General features: G+C 51.1%; 1 protein-coding gene across 7 annotated transcripts in view; it reads right to left on the bottom strand.

The window, feature by feature from the left end:
- Positions 1–18,828, bottom strand: part of LRRK1 (leucine rich repeat kinase 1) — a 114,825-nt gene that overhangs the window by 28,325 nt on the left and 67,672 nt on the right. For 6 of the 7 annotated variants that reach the window (XM_037000453.2, XM_037000458.2, XM_073227147.1 and 3 more), the window contains 14 exons: positions 17,908–18,134; positions 16,797–16,924; positions 16,542–16,705; positions 15,596–15,733; positions 13,756–13,868; positions 12,623–12,699; positions 8,568–8,697; positions 7,849–7,961; positions 7,224–7,438; positions 4,912–5,076; positions 4,204–4,376; positions 3,002–3,122; positions 2,532–2,691; positions 1,819–2,095 (listed from right to left, as the gene is read on the bottom strand). In XM_037000453.2, the coding sequence (XP_036856348.2) occupies positions 1,819–2,095; positions 2,532–2,691; positions 3,002–3,122; positions 4,204–4,376; positions 4,912–5,076; positions 7,224–7,438; positions 7,849–7,961; positions 8,568–8,697; positions 12,623–12,699; positions 13,756–13,868; positions 15,596–15,733; positions 16,542–16,705; positions 16,797–16,924; positions 17,908–18,134 (2,201 nt within the window). The remainder of the gene's footprint in view (positions 1–1,818; positions 2,096–2,531; positions 2,692–3,001; positions 3,123–4,203; positions 4,377–4,911; positions 5,077–7,223; positions 7,439–7,848; positions 7,962–8,567; positions 8,698–12,622; positions 12,700–13,755; positions 13,869–15,595; positions 15,734–16,541; positions 16,706–16,796; positions 16,925–17,907; positions 18,135–18,828) is intronic. The other variant, XM_073227150.1, reaches the window with a different exon arrangement.

The raw sequence follows: 18,828 nt of genomic DNA, 5'->3' as shown, positions 1-18,828 counted from the left end.
CACAGCAGGTGCCCCCTATTTTTGAAGGCACAGATGACTTATGAACCAGCACAGCAAATGAAGAGGTTTGAACTGACTGGCAACGGACGCCCTTCTAAAGGGGAGGAGAGCCCCTGGCAAGACCGCTGACACTGGCTTACTGGCTTAAGAGCAATTCCTAGTTGCAAAAGGTTGTCCCAGGGCATGGCCAGAGAGGCAGCAAGATGGGAATTCAGAGGTGGATTCTTCACGTGAACCCCTGGGCGGTGCATGGTGTCTCGGCACTCTCAGACTGCAGGTTGAAAACTGTAAACCGTGCTCTGAAAGGAGCGGCGAATGCATGTGTTTGCAATGATTCAGTGATGGCCAGTAGCATAGGTGACCATATAAAAGCTATGGTGCAAGGAGCTGGTACTCACCTAGGGCACAGTGGAACCATCAGAGCTGTGCTAAGATGGAAAATACTCAGACATTCATGAATTTCTGTGGAACCAGGCACCACTGGCTATGAGTACTTGACCCAAAGAAGAGTCACAATAATAGTACCGATAACACCTGGTGTCGTTGGAGCTCTTAGGAGCAAGAGACACTTTCAATATTTTATGTGCATTATCTGATTTAATCCCCACAACAACTGTAACACTAGTAGGTGGTAGTGTTATTCCCATTTTATAGATATGGAAAGAAAGGTAGCTGGGACTCACCCTCAGGCATTCTGGCTCCATGTTCTAACCCACTGTGCTATAAGCCTCCATGTGGACTTAGCAATGATCTGGCTGATTTTATTGTTCAACTGGACATACATATACAACACCTGGCTTGCTTTTACTGAGTGCTAACATCTCCTCATTCCTCCAGCATCCTGATTAAATAACCAGAAAGCTGTCAGATCTCAGCAATGTGGTTAAGTCATAGGCTACCTCCCCTTGGGCTTTCTCATGGGCCAAAGTCAAGGACACCCCTGGCCCGTGCTATGAAGGCTCATGTGGATTTTAAATTCCTCTGTAGGGTATCTGTTTTTAGGACTCACTCACGGCCCCCATGGGGCTGGAGCGGCAAGAAGGGCTGAGGCCTCTTCCCGTAGCTATAAGGCCTCAGGCAAATCTGGGTGGGGCCTCAGGCCCAGGTGGCCCAGTGCTGGCTCCCAGGCTGCCCAGTCTTTGCAGGTGGATCTCTGGGCTGATCATGCAGGGTCCAGGCCAGCAACCCAGCAGTCTCCAGGGGGCATGCCCCCGGAGCTCCAGGGCCAGTGGGCAGGGTGGTGACATATTCCATGGGACCTGTGTGGCAAAGGTCTGTGGGTCTGAGATCCTACCTGTCGCCTCATGATCATCAGCATCAGACCCAGAAAGTGGCTGAAGCTGAAGTCAGGGCAAGGAGGTCCTGAGTACCAGGGGCATTTAGGTCAGAGCATCGCTAGATGGGGCACAAGCCACCCCCACCCCCACCGCCCCACCCTCCCTGCGTTTGGAAGCCAGGCTGTATAACTAGCATGCCTATCCTTGTCACTTCATTTTGATGCACCAAATAACCAAGCAATCAGCCCCCTAAAGTGTGAAGTTTTTTTCATGTCATTCTTGCCTGTATTCCTACACCTTTTCAACAAATGTGTTGCTTTGTAAAAAAAATCTCTTTGAACCCCTTGAAAAGACACACCAAGGGCACAGGAAAGAGTAGCCAATGAGGGGACAGCTGAGCCCACCCTTCCTGCTGCCCCTGTGCAGACAGGCAGGTCATCGCCATGGCCCATCCCTGGAAATCTTGTCCAAACCACCAGCGACCCCAGTCCTGACTCCTTCCCCCAGGCAGCAGCGTGCACTGCCCATTCTGCAGCCTCACCTGTCATTGGCAACAGGCAGGGCGATCTCAAACTTGGCCAGGAACTGGAAATATTGCTCCTCTGTCTGCTGTGTGAAGCCGGTCCCCACCAGCAACATCCTGAGGTCCTCTGCCCGGATCACCCCATTCTTGGCCACTGACCGGGAGCCCTTGATGTTGAAGATCCTCTGCAGACATTCGGACAACCAAATGGGGTCAAGGAAGTAGAGGTTCCTCAGGCCGTGGCTGGTGTCCGGGAAGTGGAGCAGGGTGCCCGTTTCTATGAGGAAGTTGATGGCTGCCCAGGAAGGAGCGGGGGAAGCAGCGTCAGACAAAGACAAAAGGGACTCTGGGGTGACCTATTTCTGAGGGGGCTGGTCACAGTTGCTCCAGGGAGCAAGCAGCTCTCGCCACACATGGGGCCCTGCAATGGGTTGGCCATCCCATCACAGGGTTCTCTAGGGGCACCATAACTCTTGCCAACGTGCTCATCTCCCCATCAGCTGGAGAGCTACAGTCCATTGATTTCCATTATTCATGGATTCCATCTTTACAAATTCGCCTACTTGTTAAAATTTGTGGACCCCCAAATCAATGTCCACATTGCTTTGGCAGTCATTTGTGGACTTACACAGTTGGGGAGAGATTTGAGTCTCCCTCTCTGGGACTCGGTGCCCATGCCCGCTGGTGCCCACCTGGGCCCCTCCTCCTGCCTGCCCTCCCGGCCCACACACCGGACTGCAGGTCCTCGTAGTCTCTGATGTCATTGCCAGGCGTCTGCTCCATCAGCTGCTCCAGCTGCCTGTCCGTCAGGTACTGCACGTCGTCACTCAGGCTGCGGCACTGATGCTCTGCCAGCACAGCCGCCTGGAGACTCAGGTAGCTCCTGGGAATCTGGGGGCGGGTGGGCAAGGCTGGGCCCCGCAGGTCCGGACAGGTGCCCGCCAGCCCAGCCCCGCCTGCCACCCCCCTGAAGCCTTAGTAGGTGGAACGTTTCCTATCACTGCCCTATCCCTCGGCCCCGGAGGGTGAGCGGCAGAGCGCCAGCACATAGGCGCGCAGTGTAGAACTGCTCACATGGGGGGGCCACTAAGCCTGAGGACAGAGCATGCCTGTCTTACGGTAGCAGAGGGGAGTGTGGATTTCCCCACAGATGGGAAGCAGGCCCCTCTGGTTTTGGTCACCAGATGTGGGAGGTACCCACCAGCCTCCCTGCGAGTCGCTGGCAGCCGATGGTGCTGCCCACGTCCTTCATGCTGCACGTGATGTGGAAAATGAGCTGTCGCAGCCCTTCCTGGCCTTCCAAGCTCTTACAGGAAATCTCACTGGGAGTGTGCAAAAAAGAGCCGCACTTAGTCATCACACTTCCCCTCTCGGAGGAGCACCGTAGCACCCCTGTTTTCCTAAGTGTTTCATCCCTGACTCTGTCAAGTCCAGAGGACTCATGAAAGATGGATACAGAAATGTCCTGAAGGCTGAACCTGGTGCAAAGCACTGCACTGGTAGCACCACAGCATGTTGCTTTAGCCTGCCTTTCCAGTGTGCCCATTTTACTGAGGAGGAAAGTGAGGCACACAGGTACAAGGTGACACCAAAGGACACAGCTGGGAAGGAGCAGATTCGGGTTGGACCCGAGCACCACTGCTCCTGTTATCCTAGACCCCCGGGGCGGGGGGGCACGCTCATGGGCATGAGAGGGGTTCCTGAGAGGCTGATCCTGCATTCTGAGCCAGGTGGACGGGTCCCAGCTTGGTCCCGGCACCAACACCCCAGGCACTCCACCCCGCGTAAGTGAATCCAGCAGCCACCAGTGCAGCTGCAGCCATGTACACTGTACTCCCATCAGAGGGTGCTTATTTAGCTCGCTGGGCCCATTTCATCATCTGCAAACTGGGCACGACAATTGCCATAACCTGCAGGGCTGTAGTGAACTAAGGACAGGAGGTGGGAGAAGCGACAGCTCAGGGTGTGGGCCCTCCATGGCCCTGTGCCATGCACCCTCTCTCATCCCAGCCCCTTCTAGAGGACTTGGACCCAATGTGAGCACCAGGACCGAACCTGGGGGCTTTTCACTATCAGGGACCGACATGTGTGATGGGTGATGCATGCATGTCCTTCCCCTGGTCCCATTGGGGATGTGGGGGCCTAGAAAGGAGGCACAGAGACAGTATGTCCAGATCCTGCCCTGCCAACCCTCTAGCAAATCCTTTGCCCTCCTTGGGGCTGGGTCTGCTTTGGGGGTGAGCTGCCACCTCTCCCCTTGAAAGGAGTGCAAAGGAGCCACCCCCTGGCTCAGGAGCCCTACTGGGCAGACTCCAGGTGTCCCTGGGAAGATGGGCAAGTGAGGGACCAGCAGCCACAGCCATGCACGAGGGAGGAGCAATCAGGCAGCCAGAGGACACTCACTGTAAGTGTTTGAAAGTGATGTCTGGGAAGCCCGTGGCCCTGGTCCCAGAGGGTGAGCGGCAGAGAGCAAGCACGTAGGCGCGCAGTGTAGCGATTCTCTCCACACGGAATTTGGTTTCGATTAAGTCCAGGTGTGTTCCGACCACCAGCACCACAGCGTTTGGGGCTTTGGCCTGTGAGAGAGACCCCCATGGCTGAGCACAGGCTCCTTCACGCAAATGAGGGCCTGGGAAGCAGCTGCCGAGGTGCACAGCAGGTGTGCTGACCCCTATGCCGGTGGCCCTCAGCCTGCCACCCAGGCCCACCCCATACTCCACTCTCTGTAAACACTGAGGGCTTGTCAGGTATACACTGTGGGGTGTGAGGTGCCCCAGGATTCCTCCCCCAGGGCTGGATTTCTGATCCCTTCAGCCAGGGTGTCAGCCCACAACAGCTTTACATTTGAGAGGGAAGCCCTGGTCTCCGTCAGGGTCCAAGAGTGGGAGCCTCTTAACATTCAGGTAGGAGAGAATTGCAAGAGCACCACAACCATCAGACCAAGGAGGGTTTTAAGTGCTTCCCTATGACCCTCTGTGAAAACCCACCAAAACGCAAAGCATTTCTCCCTAACAATTTCTCTTTTTCTCACTAAGGGGGGACACTTCAGAAAAGTTGGCTGGACTCCCGCGATGCTCTGAGGCCTCAGATGAAGGGCTGGCGTCTCCTCACCTCGATGTTGAGAAGCCAGAACTGGAGGTTGGCCACAGCCTCCTCGCCTAGGGCCAGGTTCCAGACCACCACGTACAGGGCCTTGTCTGTGAAGAAGCACTGGTTGACGGTGGCCATGCTGGCGGGGCCGCCAATGTCCCAGACGTTGAATTCCACGGACTCAACCTACTTGAGCAACAAGGCAGTGACAGGGAGGCATTTTAGAAACCAAGGTGTAGTCGATGCAACAGAGATGACCAGCCACTCAGAACGCTGTACTTAGGGGTCTGCAAAGGCATGACAGTGCAAAAGCTTGGCCTGTGGGCCGTTTATCTCGGGAGTCGGTAATCCAAGCAAGGGGAAGGGGCCCAGAGGCTCAGAGGTGGGCTTCTGGGGGCTGCTATTTATTGCTAACAGAGCAAGAGGTCGGGCCCTGGCTGGCTGGCTCCTGGAGGTGGGGGCGTACGTCCATCTGAGTCCGCCCAACACTGGTGCACAATGTCCTGCCTCTGTCTCGGCTGCAGATAGTTAGGAGACATCCTGTTGGAGGAAACCCGGGTGCTGACGTCAGTGCCTACACCAGGCTTAACCTCCGTCTGTGCGAGGGTAAGGCCAAGCAGATGGGCCTCCGAACTTGGCGCCCACCAAGGATGATGGGAAACTGCCCTGATGTGGGAATTGGACAAAAGATTAGCTGTTGGGCTGCCGGGAAAGGCTGTGTAAACGACGGTTTCTCTATCGTTCTATGAGGTAAGAGTCTGGCCCGAGCAGCTAGGGCTGCAGTTTTCTGTAGCAAAGGATTGTTTCCACAATGCTGCACTGGTCTCCAAGACACAGCGTGCTGACCTGCTTTTGCATAAAGATGAAAACGGACAGCTGCTCTACCGTGGATGAAGGCCCAGCCACACGGAGAGCTACGGGCTCAGTGTTCCAAAGATCAGGTAGTTTTCCTTCAACAAAAGGCAGGGAAACTTTAATGATGGCAGAAAGGACGAGGGGGAGGGGGCCCAAAGGACAGGAAAAATGGAAATAGTAATTCACTCCTCAGACCTCTGACAACCGTTTACTAATGAACAGCTGGAAGAAAGTGACATTGAATAACTGCCTAAAAAAGCAGGAGGGAATTTAGAGATTCAGGTTACTTCAGAGAGCCTTCAGACATGAGAGAGCTAGACTCACTCCTGGGCACTGAAGGGAGGGAGGGGTGCAGGTATGGATAATCTGACCGATTGGCCCTAACAGGCAGGACTCCATTCTTTGGAGGACCAGTTTCCGAGTCCAGGGTAAAATACACATTCAGTGTAAATGTCTAGTGACTTGAATTGGAAACAAGACTCCTGACTTGGAAAGTGATTTTGTGTAAAGGATTCTGCAGCAAACCTGTCCAGCACTGTGCTGAGGGTAATGGGGGGAATCACACAGACTCTGGCCTCAAGGCCCCTGGGTTTTCCACAAACAGCCTTCTTACACTTGGATCCCTGTGTGGCTACCTGTAACCACAAACAGCGACAGGTGAGGGGGCCTTATGGGTGTGTGCTTGTTCCCTGCACTGGGAGAAGCAGTAAGGGCCCCCCCTGCCTGCATTCTATTCCACCAGGATCCCGTGGGCTCTTTCCTCTGATTCAAGCCCAAGGCAGTTTTCATTTTCATTTATCTCATTCTGAATGAAAACTGGATGATTAATAGATTCACTGAAGGCTTTGTTTTAAATAGGGCTTAAAAACTAGATTTTTCAGCACTTGGGGTGACAGCAGGTATCAGGGGGGATAGGACATTCACTGCGGGAGTCACTTCTCAGCATCCTCATGAGGGGCAACTGCTGCTGTCTCTCACGCCTACAGCAGGGGTTCATTCTCAGCTCTGGGGAGGGACCCTACCCCAGATCATTTGAATCATATCTTTGGGGCTGGGAGTGGTCAAGACTGGTCACTGCTGTCTTTAAAAGCTCATCAAACAAGGGACCCTAGGAAGACAACACCAAGACATATCATAATTAAAATGGCAAAGATCAAGGACAAGGACAGAGTATTAAAAGAAGCCAGAGGAAAAAGAAAAAAAAAGCTCATCAAAGACATCTAGTGGACAGCTGGGATCAAGAACCACTGGCCTGGGGCCTCAACTTAGCTGTGAGAGAAAAACTATGAGGTCATGTTAAGAAATTATTCACTGCCCTTGTCAAGGCTGGTTTGAAACAGCACACAGTGGCCCCTACAAATATTCTGGGCCTCAAGACACCAGGATGAGGAAATCCTGGGCTGTCTGGAGAGGAGGGAGAAGGGCCCAGGGAAGCGCCCACCCGCCCACAGGGACTCTGCACGCTGACCATCCTTGACCTTGGCTCTCGAGCCAGCTGGCCTCTGCAGCTCCCACTTGGTGGTCCGGATGGTGGCCTCGCCGTGCACCACCTGGGGGGCCCTCCCCGTCTGTAAGATCTCCAGGAGGGTGGACTTGCCCTGGCGCGGGGGACCCACGATGATCATTTTCATCAGCTTGCACTTCTCCGCTTTCCGTAGCTGAGCTCGCAGGTAAGACAGCATTGCTTTGGGGCCTATGCAAGATCAGAGGGGGCATGGGGGCGCTGCTGCTGACAAACGGCTGGGGACATGCTCATGGCCCCTGGAAAACAAAATGCTGTCCCGAAGGGACACTGTCTACATGCTCTAATGGGCTGGGACAGGAAGACAGAGGAAAGGTGTGATGCAAATCACCCCAAAAGTGAAGGACCTCAAGACAACATCCTTCCGCCTGCAGGGTCATAGAAAGTTTTATCACAAGGCCAATTGCAATATGCTGGTCTTTACCAACCATCACTTTCTGGTTAACTTTACTTTATAGCATCTTTCCAAACATGGGAGCCAGGGTTGGGCTCCACAGGTCATCCAGCTTTTTCCATCCCAGGTCCTTAACAACTGGACTTGAGCCATCTTTCCAAGGGGATGATGCTAAGGAAGCCCTTACCTTCTTTTCTGATCTCGGCAGGCACGTTACTGATGTTGAGGTCTTCAGTGTCTAACTGCCAGAGGTTTCCCAGCTGTCCCAGCTCAGCAGGGAGCTCTCGGAGGCTAGGATTGCTGAGGGCACATAGAATAACACACGTACATGCAGCCACCTGCAAGCCTCTGGGGCCTGCAGGGGCCACTGACAGCCTGCTCCCCAAGCTGGACATCTTGGGCCCTGATTTCAAGCATGCCACTTAAATTGTAATTTCAAAGCCTCTCTCCCTGGAAAGTCAGTGGTACAAATCGTAGCTATCTTTTGCAAGCCCCCATGGCTTAGATGTGGGTCCCCTCCCACAATTTTTCCATCTAGTCTATTAATTACATTACCATAAAGATGATCACCACCTCTTCTCAAAAAGGCAGTGTAACCTGAATTTATATTTTCATCAAGTTTTGTACCGTATGAACCCTGCAGCAGTACCTGCCAGTAGGACCCAGTAATGAAAGGGTGAATGATGGAGCTTTTCTAATCCCAACCAAGCAAAGCTGACTCCCCGCCTGGCCTTCGCCTGCCCCACCTCTTTGACTGAGCCCAGTGCTGAAAAATATCACTGCCGCTTCTTGATGCATAGACGGCTTCTTTCTCCCTGGCTTCTGTGTCCTCAGGTGGTTTACAGAAGGACATTCTGCCTCCCTGGGCTGGGAGGGGCAGTGTGGCTGCTCGGGCTATGTACTTACTTTCCCAAGTAGAGTTCTGACAGGCTCTTCAGTAGGCAAACTGAGGGAGGGACTGCATCCAGGTAATTGTCATTTAGACAGAGGACTTCCAATGCCTCGCTCAGGAAAGCGGGAAACTCCAGCACACCCACTGCAGGAAACGGGAACGCAGATTGTGTATTTGAGAATGATTGTGGACTATCAAGGCATGGAGGCCAGGCAGCGGGATAAACCCGTGCAACCTCTGTAGGGTGTTCTGGCAAGTGTATCAGAGTGAGATGCTCATCTCATTGACCCAGAGATAACCTTGCACATGTGGCAAAGATGTGTGGACAAGAACACTCAGTGGCACACTCTTTGGAATAGCAAAGTAAAAGATTTACCTACACAGAGGATTGGGTAGGTGAGTAATGGGATAATATAAAACTATTACAAAGCCTGGGAAAGGTCTACATGTGTGAGTATGAGGTGATACTCAAGAGCTCAGGGAACTGAAAAAGCAAGGTGTGGAAGAAGGGATTCAAGAAGGCTTAATCTGTGTGTTATAAAATGTGTGTAGACATGTGAGGAAACACAAACCCCATGCATTTGTGTGTGTTATATGCATGTGCACATGTGTACATGTTATACATACGTATTAGAAACAAACATAATTGTTACCAGAGACACATGACATTCCATAGTTGTCTGTGGGGAAGGAAATTACTAGAAGACTGAATATTCATTCCACACCCTTCAGGGCTGTTAAAAAATTTTGTTTACCGTGTACATGTATTACTTCTTTAATGAAAAAAAAACTAGTTACCTATAAAATAATATAGGCTCGGTTTTTATGCTTTCTAAGATGACATTCTCTGAAAAACAAACCAACTCCAGGTTTTAAGTGGCTTCATTGATTAGGCTGAGATTGCCATTAGAATCACGTCCAATTTGTTTCCGCAGCTCCTCTGGAGTGTGTGAGCTGAGAAAGAATGTGGTGGAGAGCTTGGAAATGCACAGACGGGCATCAAGAGGCTTGGATTTCAGCAGAATCTCTGAAGTGGCTTATCCTCTCTGGTGTAGCTGGGACTGGGGGCAGGACGGCATGCCCCAAGGGTCCCTTTCAGCTCCAACTCAGAGAATTCAGGATGAAACAACCACCTCAAAGCCCAGTTCTCTGCCAGAAAAGCAAGATAGAAAAGCCAGGAATCTTTTGTTGGGCTGAAACTATGTTCTGCTGCCCTTGAGGGCAACTTCCTTCTTTAACTTTGGCTTTTCTCCACGCATGTAGCTGCAGTATCAGTGGGTAATGGGGTGAATGTTCCTGAGAGACGATAATGCAAAAACTGAAATTGGGGCTTGGAAGATCTGCCCAGCTACTGGCAATGAGCATGAGATTCAGTGCAGTGGCCTCTGGGCAACAGGTTTTTAAAGATGGCTTTGTTCCAGACCTTGTTCCATAAGAATATGTTCAAAGAGGCTTTTTTTTCTCAATGAAAAAGAATGATTAACTTAAGCCTGTCCTAACTCACCTTGAAAGGTCATCAACCGTAAGGAAGGCTCACTTTCTTCCCAGAGAGCACGCTCTGAACAGCTGGCCTCTGGGCTCTCCAATTTTAAAGTTTCACCTTGGTGTTTATTAAGCCTCTCTAAGTAACAGACGGATGGAATAAGGAACTATTACTGCAAACAGAGGCAACACCTGTCAGAGACCTCCTAGCCTGCCGTGGAAACTATGGAAACTGGGCTGGGGAGGGCACAGCTCGAGGTATTTATGAACTGTAATTATTTATTCATAAGTTATTTATGACTCTGCTGGTCAGAATTTTACCGTAAAAACGGCCGTCCAAATTATTTTTGGACAAGGTCACCGCACAAAAATGACGATTTGAATGTACATAAGTCTACTTGGAATTTTACTATCCATGGGCAAACAAGTTATCTTTTATAGATAATTCCTTACTCAAAGGTCAACATCTCTGAGAATAACCCTACTGAAGAAAATGATTTGCAATGGGCCCCCTTCTTCTCGCCCAGGTGTGGGCCTCAACTTCCTAGACGAAATAAAAAAAATCAAGAGGCCTTTGTCATACGCCAATGCCGTGATTCACCTCTGCCAGGGTGACTTCCAGGAGGTGTGGCCTCTTCCCTAGCTCCCCAGACATGCTTCTACGCACCACCAGCAAAGTCGTTTTCCAGAACATTTCCTATTGCACTTTTCATGGTGTACCTTTGGCCTTGCACACTGTTGGTGTCACTGAGGGTTGGGCCATCTCTTCATGTACCTCTGCACAGTCTACATCTAAACTGGAGACACCTTTCCAATCAACTCAAACACACGAGGCTCAACCCACAGTGGGGGAGTATGACTGTCACCCACACCAGCAACTCTTCATGCCCATCATCCCATTGTGGCATCGAAGGGAAAAAAATGTTTCTTTCTCCTTTCCAAGTCAAATCCCTATGTCTGCACTCAGTTTCCAAAGTCCAAAGGCCCTTCATTTTAGAAAGGATCAGTTATGGAATTCCTCATTGTATTTCCCTGTGAGCATGGTTCAGGACCTTTCCATTTATTTCTGGGCCACTGGCGCTTCCTTCTCTGCAGACGGTTTATATCTGTTGCCCATTCTTGCCCATTGGGTTGCCTTTTCTAAGAAAAAAAATCTATTTGTAAGCAGTCTTTGTATATTAGGGACTTAAGCCAATTTATGTTGCAACAATTAGTTGCAAATATTTCTTCTGAGTCTGCTTGCACTATGCCTTTGTTTATGGTGCCTTTTCCTGAACAAAGCTTTCTGATTTTTTATGAGGTCCAAGATTTTGGTCTTTTTTTAAATGACTTTTGGATTAACCACTTAGTTTTTAAAGGTCTTCCCCTCCCCCAAATGGTGTGTATATGCTCTTCAATGTTACTGTTTTCTTTTTCCTTTACAGTTAAATCTGAAATCCACATGGACATTTTTTAAACTGATGCAATGTAGGGAATCTAGTGTGGCAATTTCCTGCTTCCATCGGGACAGGAGTCATACCACGCTACTAAAACAATGAAGCCTTTCCCCCACTAAACTGAAATGCCACCTCTGTTATATACTAAGTTCCTATATTTACTCAGGTCTATTTTTGAATTTTTTCTGTTCCACTGAGGATATGTTTGTGTCTCTATCATAGGTAAACACACATATTCATACATGACTGATGCACATGCATATGTACACAAACAGCACTTGATCAAAAATTACAACAGGTGGATGGAAGATTTAGTTTACCTCCTGAACATGTGTGTTGGCCTCAGGGGCATTTCATATCCCCACCTTACACCATTTGTACCTGCCAACACAAATCTATTAGACCAAAGAGGAAAGTTATACTACATTTAAAATGACCTAACTATTGGTGCCTGTTCTATGAGACAGCAGCATCCTGAGGGATGCTTCTGTGAGTGTAGCTAGCTTTAGAAGGCCTAGCCTCAGGTTAAAAAGGAGGGCTGGTTGTTTAAGTTGAGGATGGGGCCCCATGAGGGGGTTAGTGCCCTTATAAGAAGAAATGCCAGAGTGCTTGGCCCCTCTGTTTCTCTTGGTCATATGAGAACACAGCGAGAAGCTAGGAAGCAGGCCCTTACAAGGAACCGGCACCCTCATCTCAGATTTCCAGGCCCCAGAACTGTGGGAAAATAAATTTCTATGGTTAAAGCCTCCTGTCGGTGGTGCTTTGTTATGGAAGCCTCACTAAGACACTGAAGAAGCCTCAGTTTCCTCACCTGCAAAGTGGGAAACACAATCTATACTTCATGTTGTAAGGCTTAAGGGCATCCATAACAATATGGAGGGTGGTGCTCACATGCGGCCAGCCATCCACACACAGTAGCTACTAGTATCACCAGACTGCAGACAGGAAGGGGGACTTCAGGATACTTGCAGGCCAAATGAGTGACACGTGCAATAGGCACAGTTCCCTTGCAAGTTTTTCAGCCAAACATGGACATCTCTGGCATTCCCACAAGGCACTGTGGCGGACAGCCCTAGATAAGGGCGACCCCCAGTGGTGGACCAGGGAACTGCTGACCCAGTGGCTTCCTCTCCCAGAACCGACACACACACCTGCCTCCGTCCCTGAACGCTGGCGGCCTCTGGTGGTGAAAAAGGATATACGCTTTGTTTTAAGTCCGTCTTCATTTCTGTTGAGGGGAAAAGAAGTCAACACTTGAGGAAAGCATGACAAAGACATTACTATTCTGCTATGACTATGTAGGGCCAAACTGCACCGGGAGGAGGGCGAAGATTGTGAGCAGGGTGCTTGGGCCCCTGCAGCTGGTGAGCAAGTGCCGACAGCCACGGCCTGCTGCTTGCACCAGTGCTGCTCACAAGCCTGGAGTAGCTGACCTAAACGCTGGCATGACTGGTTGTTTCCATTCTCGAGCTTTTCCATTTCAGGCAGGTGTGAGCCTCTCTGTGCCTGACAGGAAGGCTCATGCTAGCAGTGGCTGTAACAGTCCACGCTTTCACCCTCAGGACTTCTCTTTGGACTATAAGCTTGGAAGTGGCCTTCGGGAAGTGAACATGGGGGGACTGTCCCCGGGGCCCCAAGGGCCAGCTGAGCCCATGCCCAGATTTTCATCTTTTCTTAGAAGGCTTTGGGGGATAATTGTTATTCAAGCACTGTCCATACTGATTAGTGATTGGCCAAAACTTCTGAACAGAATGACAGGTTCGGCTGACGTGAGGTTTTCCAAGAGACTTTAATATTTAGAAATGGGAGGTCACTGTTTGGGGCTGAATTGTGTCCTCCCCTCAGTTCACATGTTGGACTCCTCGCACTTGCAATACCGCGGAATGTGCCTGTGTTTAGAGGCAGCGTCTTTAACCGGTGAGCAAGTTAAAATGAGGTCCTGTGAGTTGGCTCCAATCCAATTTGACTGGTGTCCTTATAAGAAGAGTTGATTAGGACACAGACACACAGAGGGCAGACCATGTGAGACAGACAGGAGACGGCGTCTGTAAGCCAAGGAAAGCAGCCTCAAGAGAATCCAACTGACACCGCACACACCTTGTTCTCAACCTCCAGCCTCCAGAACTTTGAGAACATGAATGTCTGTTGTTCAGGCTGCCCTGTCTGTGGTACTTTGTTATGGCAGCCCTAACAACCCAGTACAGACACCGTTCTGAGAGGCGGCTCTGCCGTGGTTACACACATATTTTTTAACTTGCCAGAAATAAGGAGACCCCCTGCTTACCTGCCAAACTGGTTTCTGGAGAGGTCCAGGGTTTTGAGCTGTCTGCAGGTCCACTTCTCTGCAGGCGGCAGTGCCACCAGCTGATTGCCCTGTAACCTCAAGAACATGAGGGCCTGAGGGCGAGAGAGAGAAGCAAGGAAAGCCCTCAGACACAGAAGGGGAGGGGACGCTGAGAGAAAAGTCAGTTCCCTGGCAAAGTTCAGCCACTCGGTTATAACTGATTCTCCTTCACAAAGATTCCAAGAGTGTGGGGCTCAGTCATCTCTTAAAACACACAAAATTACACCAAACACAGCGGACAGGGCAATTTGTAGAAGATACTTCCCTCTAGGTCATTTCTTGAGAGCGAAGATTATACGTGGGCCTGTCCTAGGAGCAGCAGCTCACCGTGAGGGTCACTAAGGGAGGGGACAGCTTGCCCCACAACGCTGGGTGCTGTCACCTCCCATGACCTCCCCTGCCCACCCAGGTGACACCCTGGACAGGAGCAGGATGGCAGTGACACGGAGGGGGACCTGCCCCAGCTATGTGGCCTCTGCCAGTGAGGTGCCCAGGCCGAGCACGGTGGCTGCAGCATCCCTTGCTGACTGCCCAGCCTTGGCCCTCTGCCCATGTGCTGCTTGCAGGCCCTGCAGGCGAACCTGGTAGCTGAGGGGCACAGGCTCCACTTCTAGACTTGTGACTTGTTTTGCTTTAGTGGAAGTACAGGGGGCACACTGGAACCTTTCTTGATACCATCACCAGGGACACCGACTGTCCCGTGCACAGTGGGGTAGCTCAGGAAGTAAACAGGCAGCCCCCACTAAACTCCTCACTCCACATGCTTCTGTCTCCTCCCTGTGGAAGGGGGTCCATGCCACCCCCACCCCCACAGTCACAGCCAGGGTTATTGGCACCTGCCACCAGCCCGCCCACTGACTGTCAGGGCCCTGCATGTGCCAGGCCTGGGACCGGTCTGGAGACCTGGAAACGCGGGTGCCCCAGGGCCCTTTCTCTGCCTTGTGTTTGCCCCAAGGCCTCTGAGTTGGTGGCCTCCCTCCCCGAGGACATGCATACTGGAGGCACCTTGGTGGCCTTTTAGGGGCCCCTGAACACGGGGCGAGGGGAGCTGCAGCCCTGGGGGAGAGCCCGTGGGGGCCTAGGTGGCCGCATGGCAGGACTGGGGGCTGTGGCCTGTGTTCTTAGTTGGGGCTGCCATGAGGCCTTCAGCAAACACCTAGTAGGCCCTGTTCTGGGCCTGGAGAGGAATCTGACCTGCACTACACCTGCAGGGGCACTCCACCTGCAGGGGCAGGGGCTCCCATTCCAGTGGGGAAACAGAGCCGGACCTACACACAAGCTCAGGTGAGGAGGCGGCTCTGTGCGGGTGGCACGCGGAGTGGGGACACCCCCAGGGCTCCGGAAAAGGCACCTGCCCCAGTTCACATACAAAGCTTCTAGCCCCCAGGGGTCTTGTTCTGTCACCTCTGGGGAGGGAGGCAGGGACAGGAAGGCAGCACCCCTGGGCTGTGGATGTGGGCAGGACCCAGCAGGCCCACCCCAGGGGCCCAGCAGGACAAGGCGCACAGCCAGCGAGGGTCAGGCAGAGGGCTGCATGGCTGGGCCTACCCACTTCCACCTGAAGGCAAGTCCTGGAGGGTAAACCCACAACCCTCCACCCTCATATGGCTGTTTCCATTTTGTACACTGCCTCCCAATCTTTGCTTATAACTATGCACGTGTTTAATAGGTGAGCATTTCTTTTGCTCTTAGAATCCCAGGCGCACAGAGGTTTCCCTGCAGTGTGGAGCGATTTTCTCACAAACGCTGAAAATGAGAACTGAAGTGCTGCTAGACTCACATCAAGCTGAAAAAGTCCCAGGGGAACTTCTCTGAGCGTGTTTTCTGAGAAATCCACATCTTTAAGGTGGTTTTTCCAAAAGACAGCCATCTTGTCTGGTAGAGATTCCAGGGCATTTCTGGATGCCTTACAATATTTCTAGGAGTTTGACAAGAAAGAGGAAGAGATATGAATTAGCTTTTAAATGCGGTTGTGCCTGTGAGAAGAGTGTTTCCAAATTTGACGCTGACAAGAGACCATTACAATAAGGCTCTGTGATAAATATGATTGGTAGTTAAGAGGCTACAAACTGTTACTCCCTTTTCCTGTCTCTGCTCCAAGGAAGGGACAAGGACAGTTTCCTGAGAGAGACAAAGGTGGCTCATGGTCCTTTCCCTTCATTCCAGAACATCTGGCTCATTGTCCTCGGAAATAATGGGACAGTTCAGGACCCTACTCTAGAGAGGGGCTGGTCTCCCACACACATAGGTCTAAACTAGAATGCTAATGCTAGTGATGGAGCATCTCCTGGTTTAAAACCAACAGCAATAAAACAAATATTCTTTATGCTGTTCCATCTGTTTTGACAAGCAAATTTCCCAAGAAACACCACCACCATTTCATTGGCAATGCTGTGGAAACAGAGGACCTTCTTCATTCTTATTTTACCTGTTCTAAAGGAACTGAGCCTTCTTTTTTTTGGGCCCAACTCATCCTGAATCAGACATGCAAGCTGTAACCGGAAAGTTCTGCAGGTATTAAGGTGCGAATCTCAAGCACAGAGCCAGGTGGGCTGCCTTCAGGTGAGCTACCCACCTGAGACACTCAGTGGCTCATCTATAACATGGGAACCATAATACTGCTCTGAATGGTGGCCACTCACTGAGGGGATGGGGTAAGGTAGCGTGAAGTTAGTGTGAGAGGCAGGGTTGACTGCATCCCTCATGATTTCCAGCATGGTACTAACCAAAGGGCAGGCCCAGGCATCTGGAAACACCTTCAGGTTATTTCTGGAGACATTCAGATAATTGAGTGACTTGAAAGAATGAAGGAAAAGTGCAGGGAGTTCCGTCAATCTATTGTCAGAAATATCAAGTTCCTGTAGCTTCCGCAAACCAATCCAGTTAGTGGCTAGGGGGGAAAAAAAAGTATGGATTGGTAAAAATATCTCTATCAAGAACAAAATGACAAATTAAGTCAGGCTGTTAATGCTAAAACGTACCACTTTCTTCTTCAAACAACTTTTCTAAATAATTTTTTGAAGCTGTCAGTTTTTCAAGTTTTGAGAGGTGCAAGAATCCTGGTGGAAGATGGGACAACTTGTTGCTGGAAATGTCAATTTCGAGTAGCCTGTGGTTGGGCAGGGGAGTCAAGGCATCAGAAGAAAGGGGTAAAGCATCAGTGTTACATACTTCTCTGTAAACATGCTTCTCTTTCTCCTTGCACAAAGCTACAGGGTGTGCACTGAAAATGTAGCAATATGACTTTTATTGGTTGCTTTAACTGTTACCCTGTACTGTGTAGACACAGAAAATCAAATCTCCTTCTTTGGTGGCCCTGGTCTCATTGACCGATAGGGATGTAAACCCTTCTCATCTATGTGATACCAGAATGAGTGGGTGTCCTGACAGCTGCGGAAGACCACAGAGCAGTGCTTGAACTCTCTGGACCCTAGTCTGGCTCTGGTTAAGGACCCCCACATGGGTGGCACTTGGTCTTTTAGTTTTTGTGTGCAGGCTTCTTCCCCACAGATCACTGCTGGCCCTAAGCTCTTTCCAACATTCTTTCTTCACCTAGTGACATAGCTTTGGAGATCCGCTCAAATCCTTTATGGAATCAGGTCATGCTGGTACATATCAATGTATCATGAACTTAGGTCCTTCCCCTTCCCAGGAAGCCTCAGGGCAAAGGCCTGGGCCTCTTCCCAAGGCCTCCTGGAAGAGGGAGACAGGAGCTGCCCACATTGGCCACCTGCAGCCAGAGTTCTGCAGGGCTAACCCTTCCCTGGGAGGTGGAATAAAGGCTAGTGTCTCTGCACCCCATTGCTTCCACCAGCCAGAGAGCTTTCAGCCCCCACCTCTGATTCAAACGAACCCCAGCCCCATACCTCTCTGCAGTCACCCAGAAAGAAGGTGGGACCTTGTTCCCAAGAGCTCGTGTAAGGGCAGGCATAACTTCCCTCTCTTATTTTAGCTAAAAATTTGTTTACAAAACCATAAATTACAATTAGGGAGCACGTGCAGGAAGAGGGTGGTGGCAGCTAGGGGCAGAGGTCCTGTTCACACTCGGCATGGCCTGTGCTGGGGTGGGGGAGGCGGGCCCCGAGAACCCACCTGGAACAGATGATTTCATCCGATGACTGCACGCCAGGCAGCTCCCCCAGGTGATTGCCTGAGAGGTTCAGCTTCCGGAGGCTGATGAGTCCCCAGGGGATGACTGACGGCAGGGAAGCCAGGCAGTTGGCAGAAAGGTCCAGCTCAGTGATCTGGCAGGAGATGTCCAGCAGCCAGTCTAGGTCCACCCAGGGCAACTTGAGGTGGGACCATCTGACACGAAGAGCCTGGGTGTTGGAAAAAGAGGAAAAGCACGTTTGGGCGGTGAGCCCAGGGCCAGTGTAGGCTTGGAACAAAGCAATGATTTCTTCAAATGTGTGTCTTCCAGGTGGAGTCCCAGGATGTCAGGACCATGTCCAGCTTGGGGCTGGCACTGTGGAAGCACCTGGTCCATCTGAACCTGCATCTTGCAGGCCCTCTGTGCACATTTCCAGCTACTCACTCTCCAGCCTCCAGAGGGAGGACGTGGGTGTAGTGTCTTACAAGGCAGGTCCCTGCCAGGTAGAAAACAGCAAGGAACCCAGCTCTGCACAGAGGAGGCCACCCAAGCTTGGGGAGCTTCCCCAGACTGGAGAAGAAAGCTGAGCTCCCAACCTGGGTCTTGTGCCCTCCCTTCAGGGATTCCTCCCTGTGATTAGAGCTGCTGCTGCCTGTAGCCACCTGAACCACACCAGACCCCCACACTGGGTGCTTTGTGGATACTACCAGAGTGGGAGACTGAATACAAATAGACAATGGCCAGACAGTATATAAAAACAGAACTCTGACCCACACCCTGCAGCAAGCTGCCCAGGAAACTCACCCCCTTATCTATAATAACCAGCCCAAGACACCAGTCCACTACAAGCCAGACTTGCATAAAGCCATACTTCAATGTCCAAGGGAGTTAAACAACAACTTCCCAAACAATCAGTTCCAAAA

The sequence above is a fragment of the Manis javanica genome, chromosome 18 (assembly GCF_040802235.1).
Source record: "Manis javanica isolate MJ-LG chromosome 18, MJ_LKY, whole genome shotgun sequence".
Lineage (NCBI taxonomy): Eukaryota > Metazoa > Chordata > Mammalia > Pholidota > Manidae > Manis > Manis javanica.
This window is presented reverse-complemented; position numbering and strand designations above follow the sequence as displayed.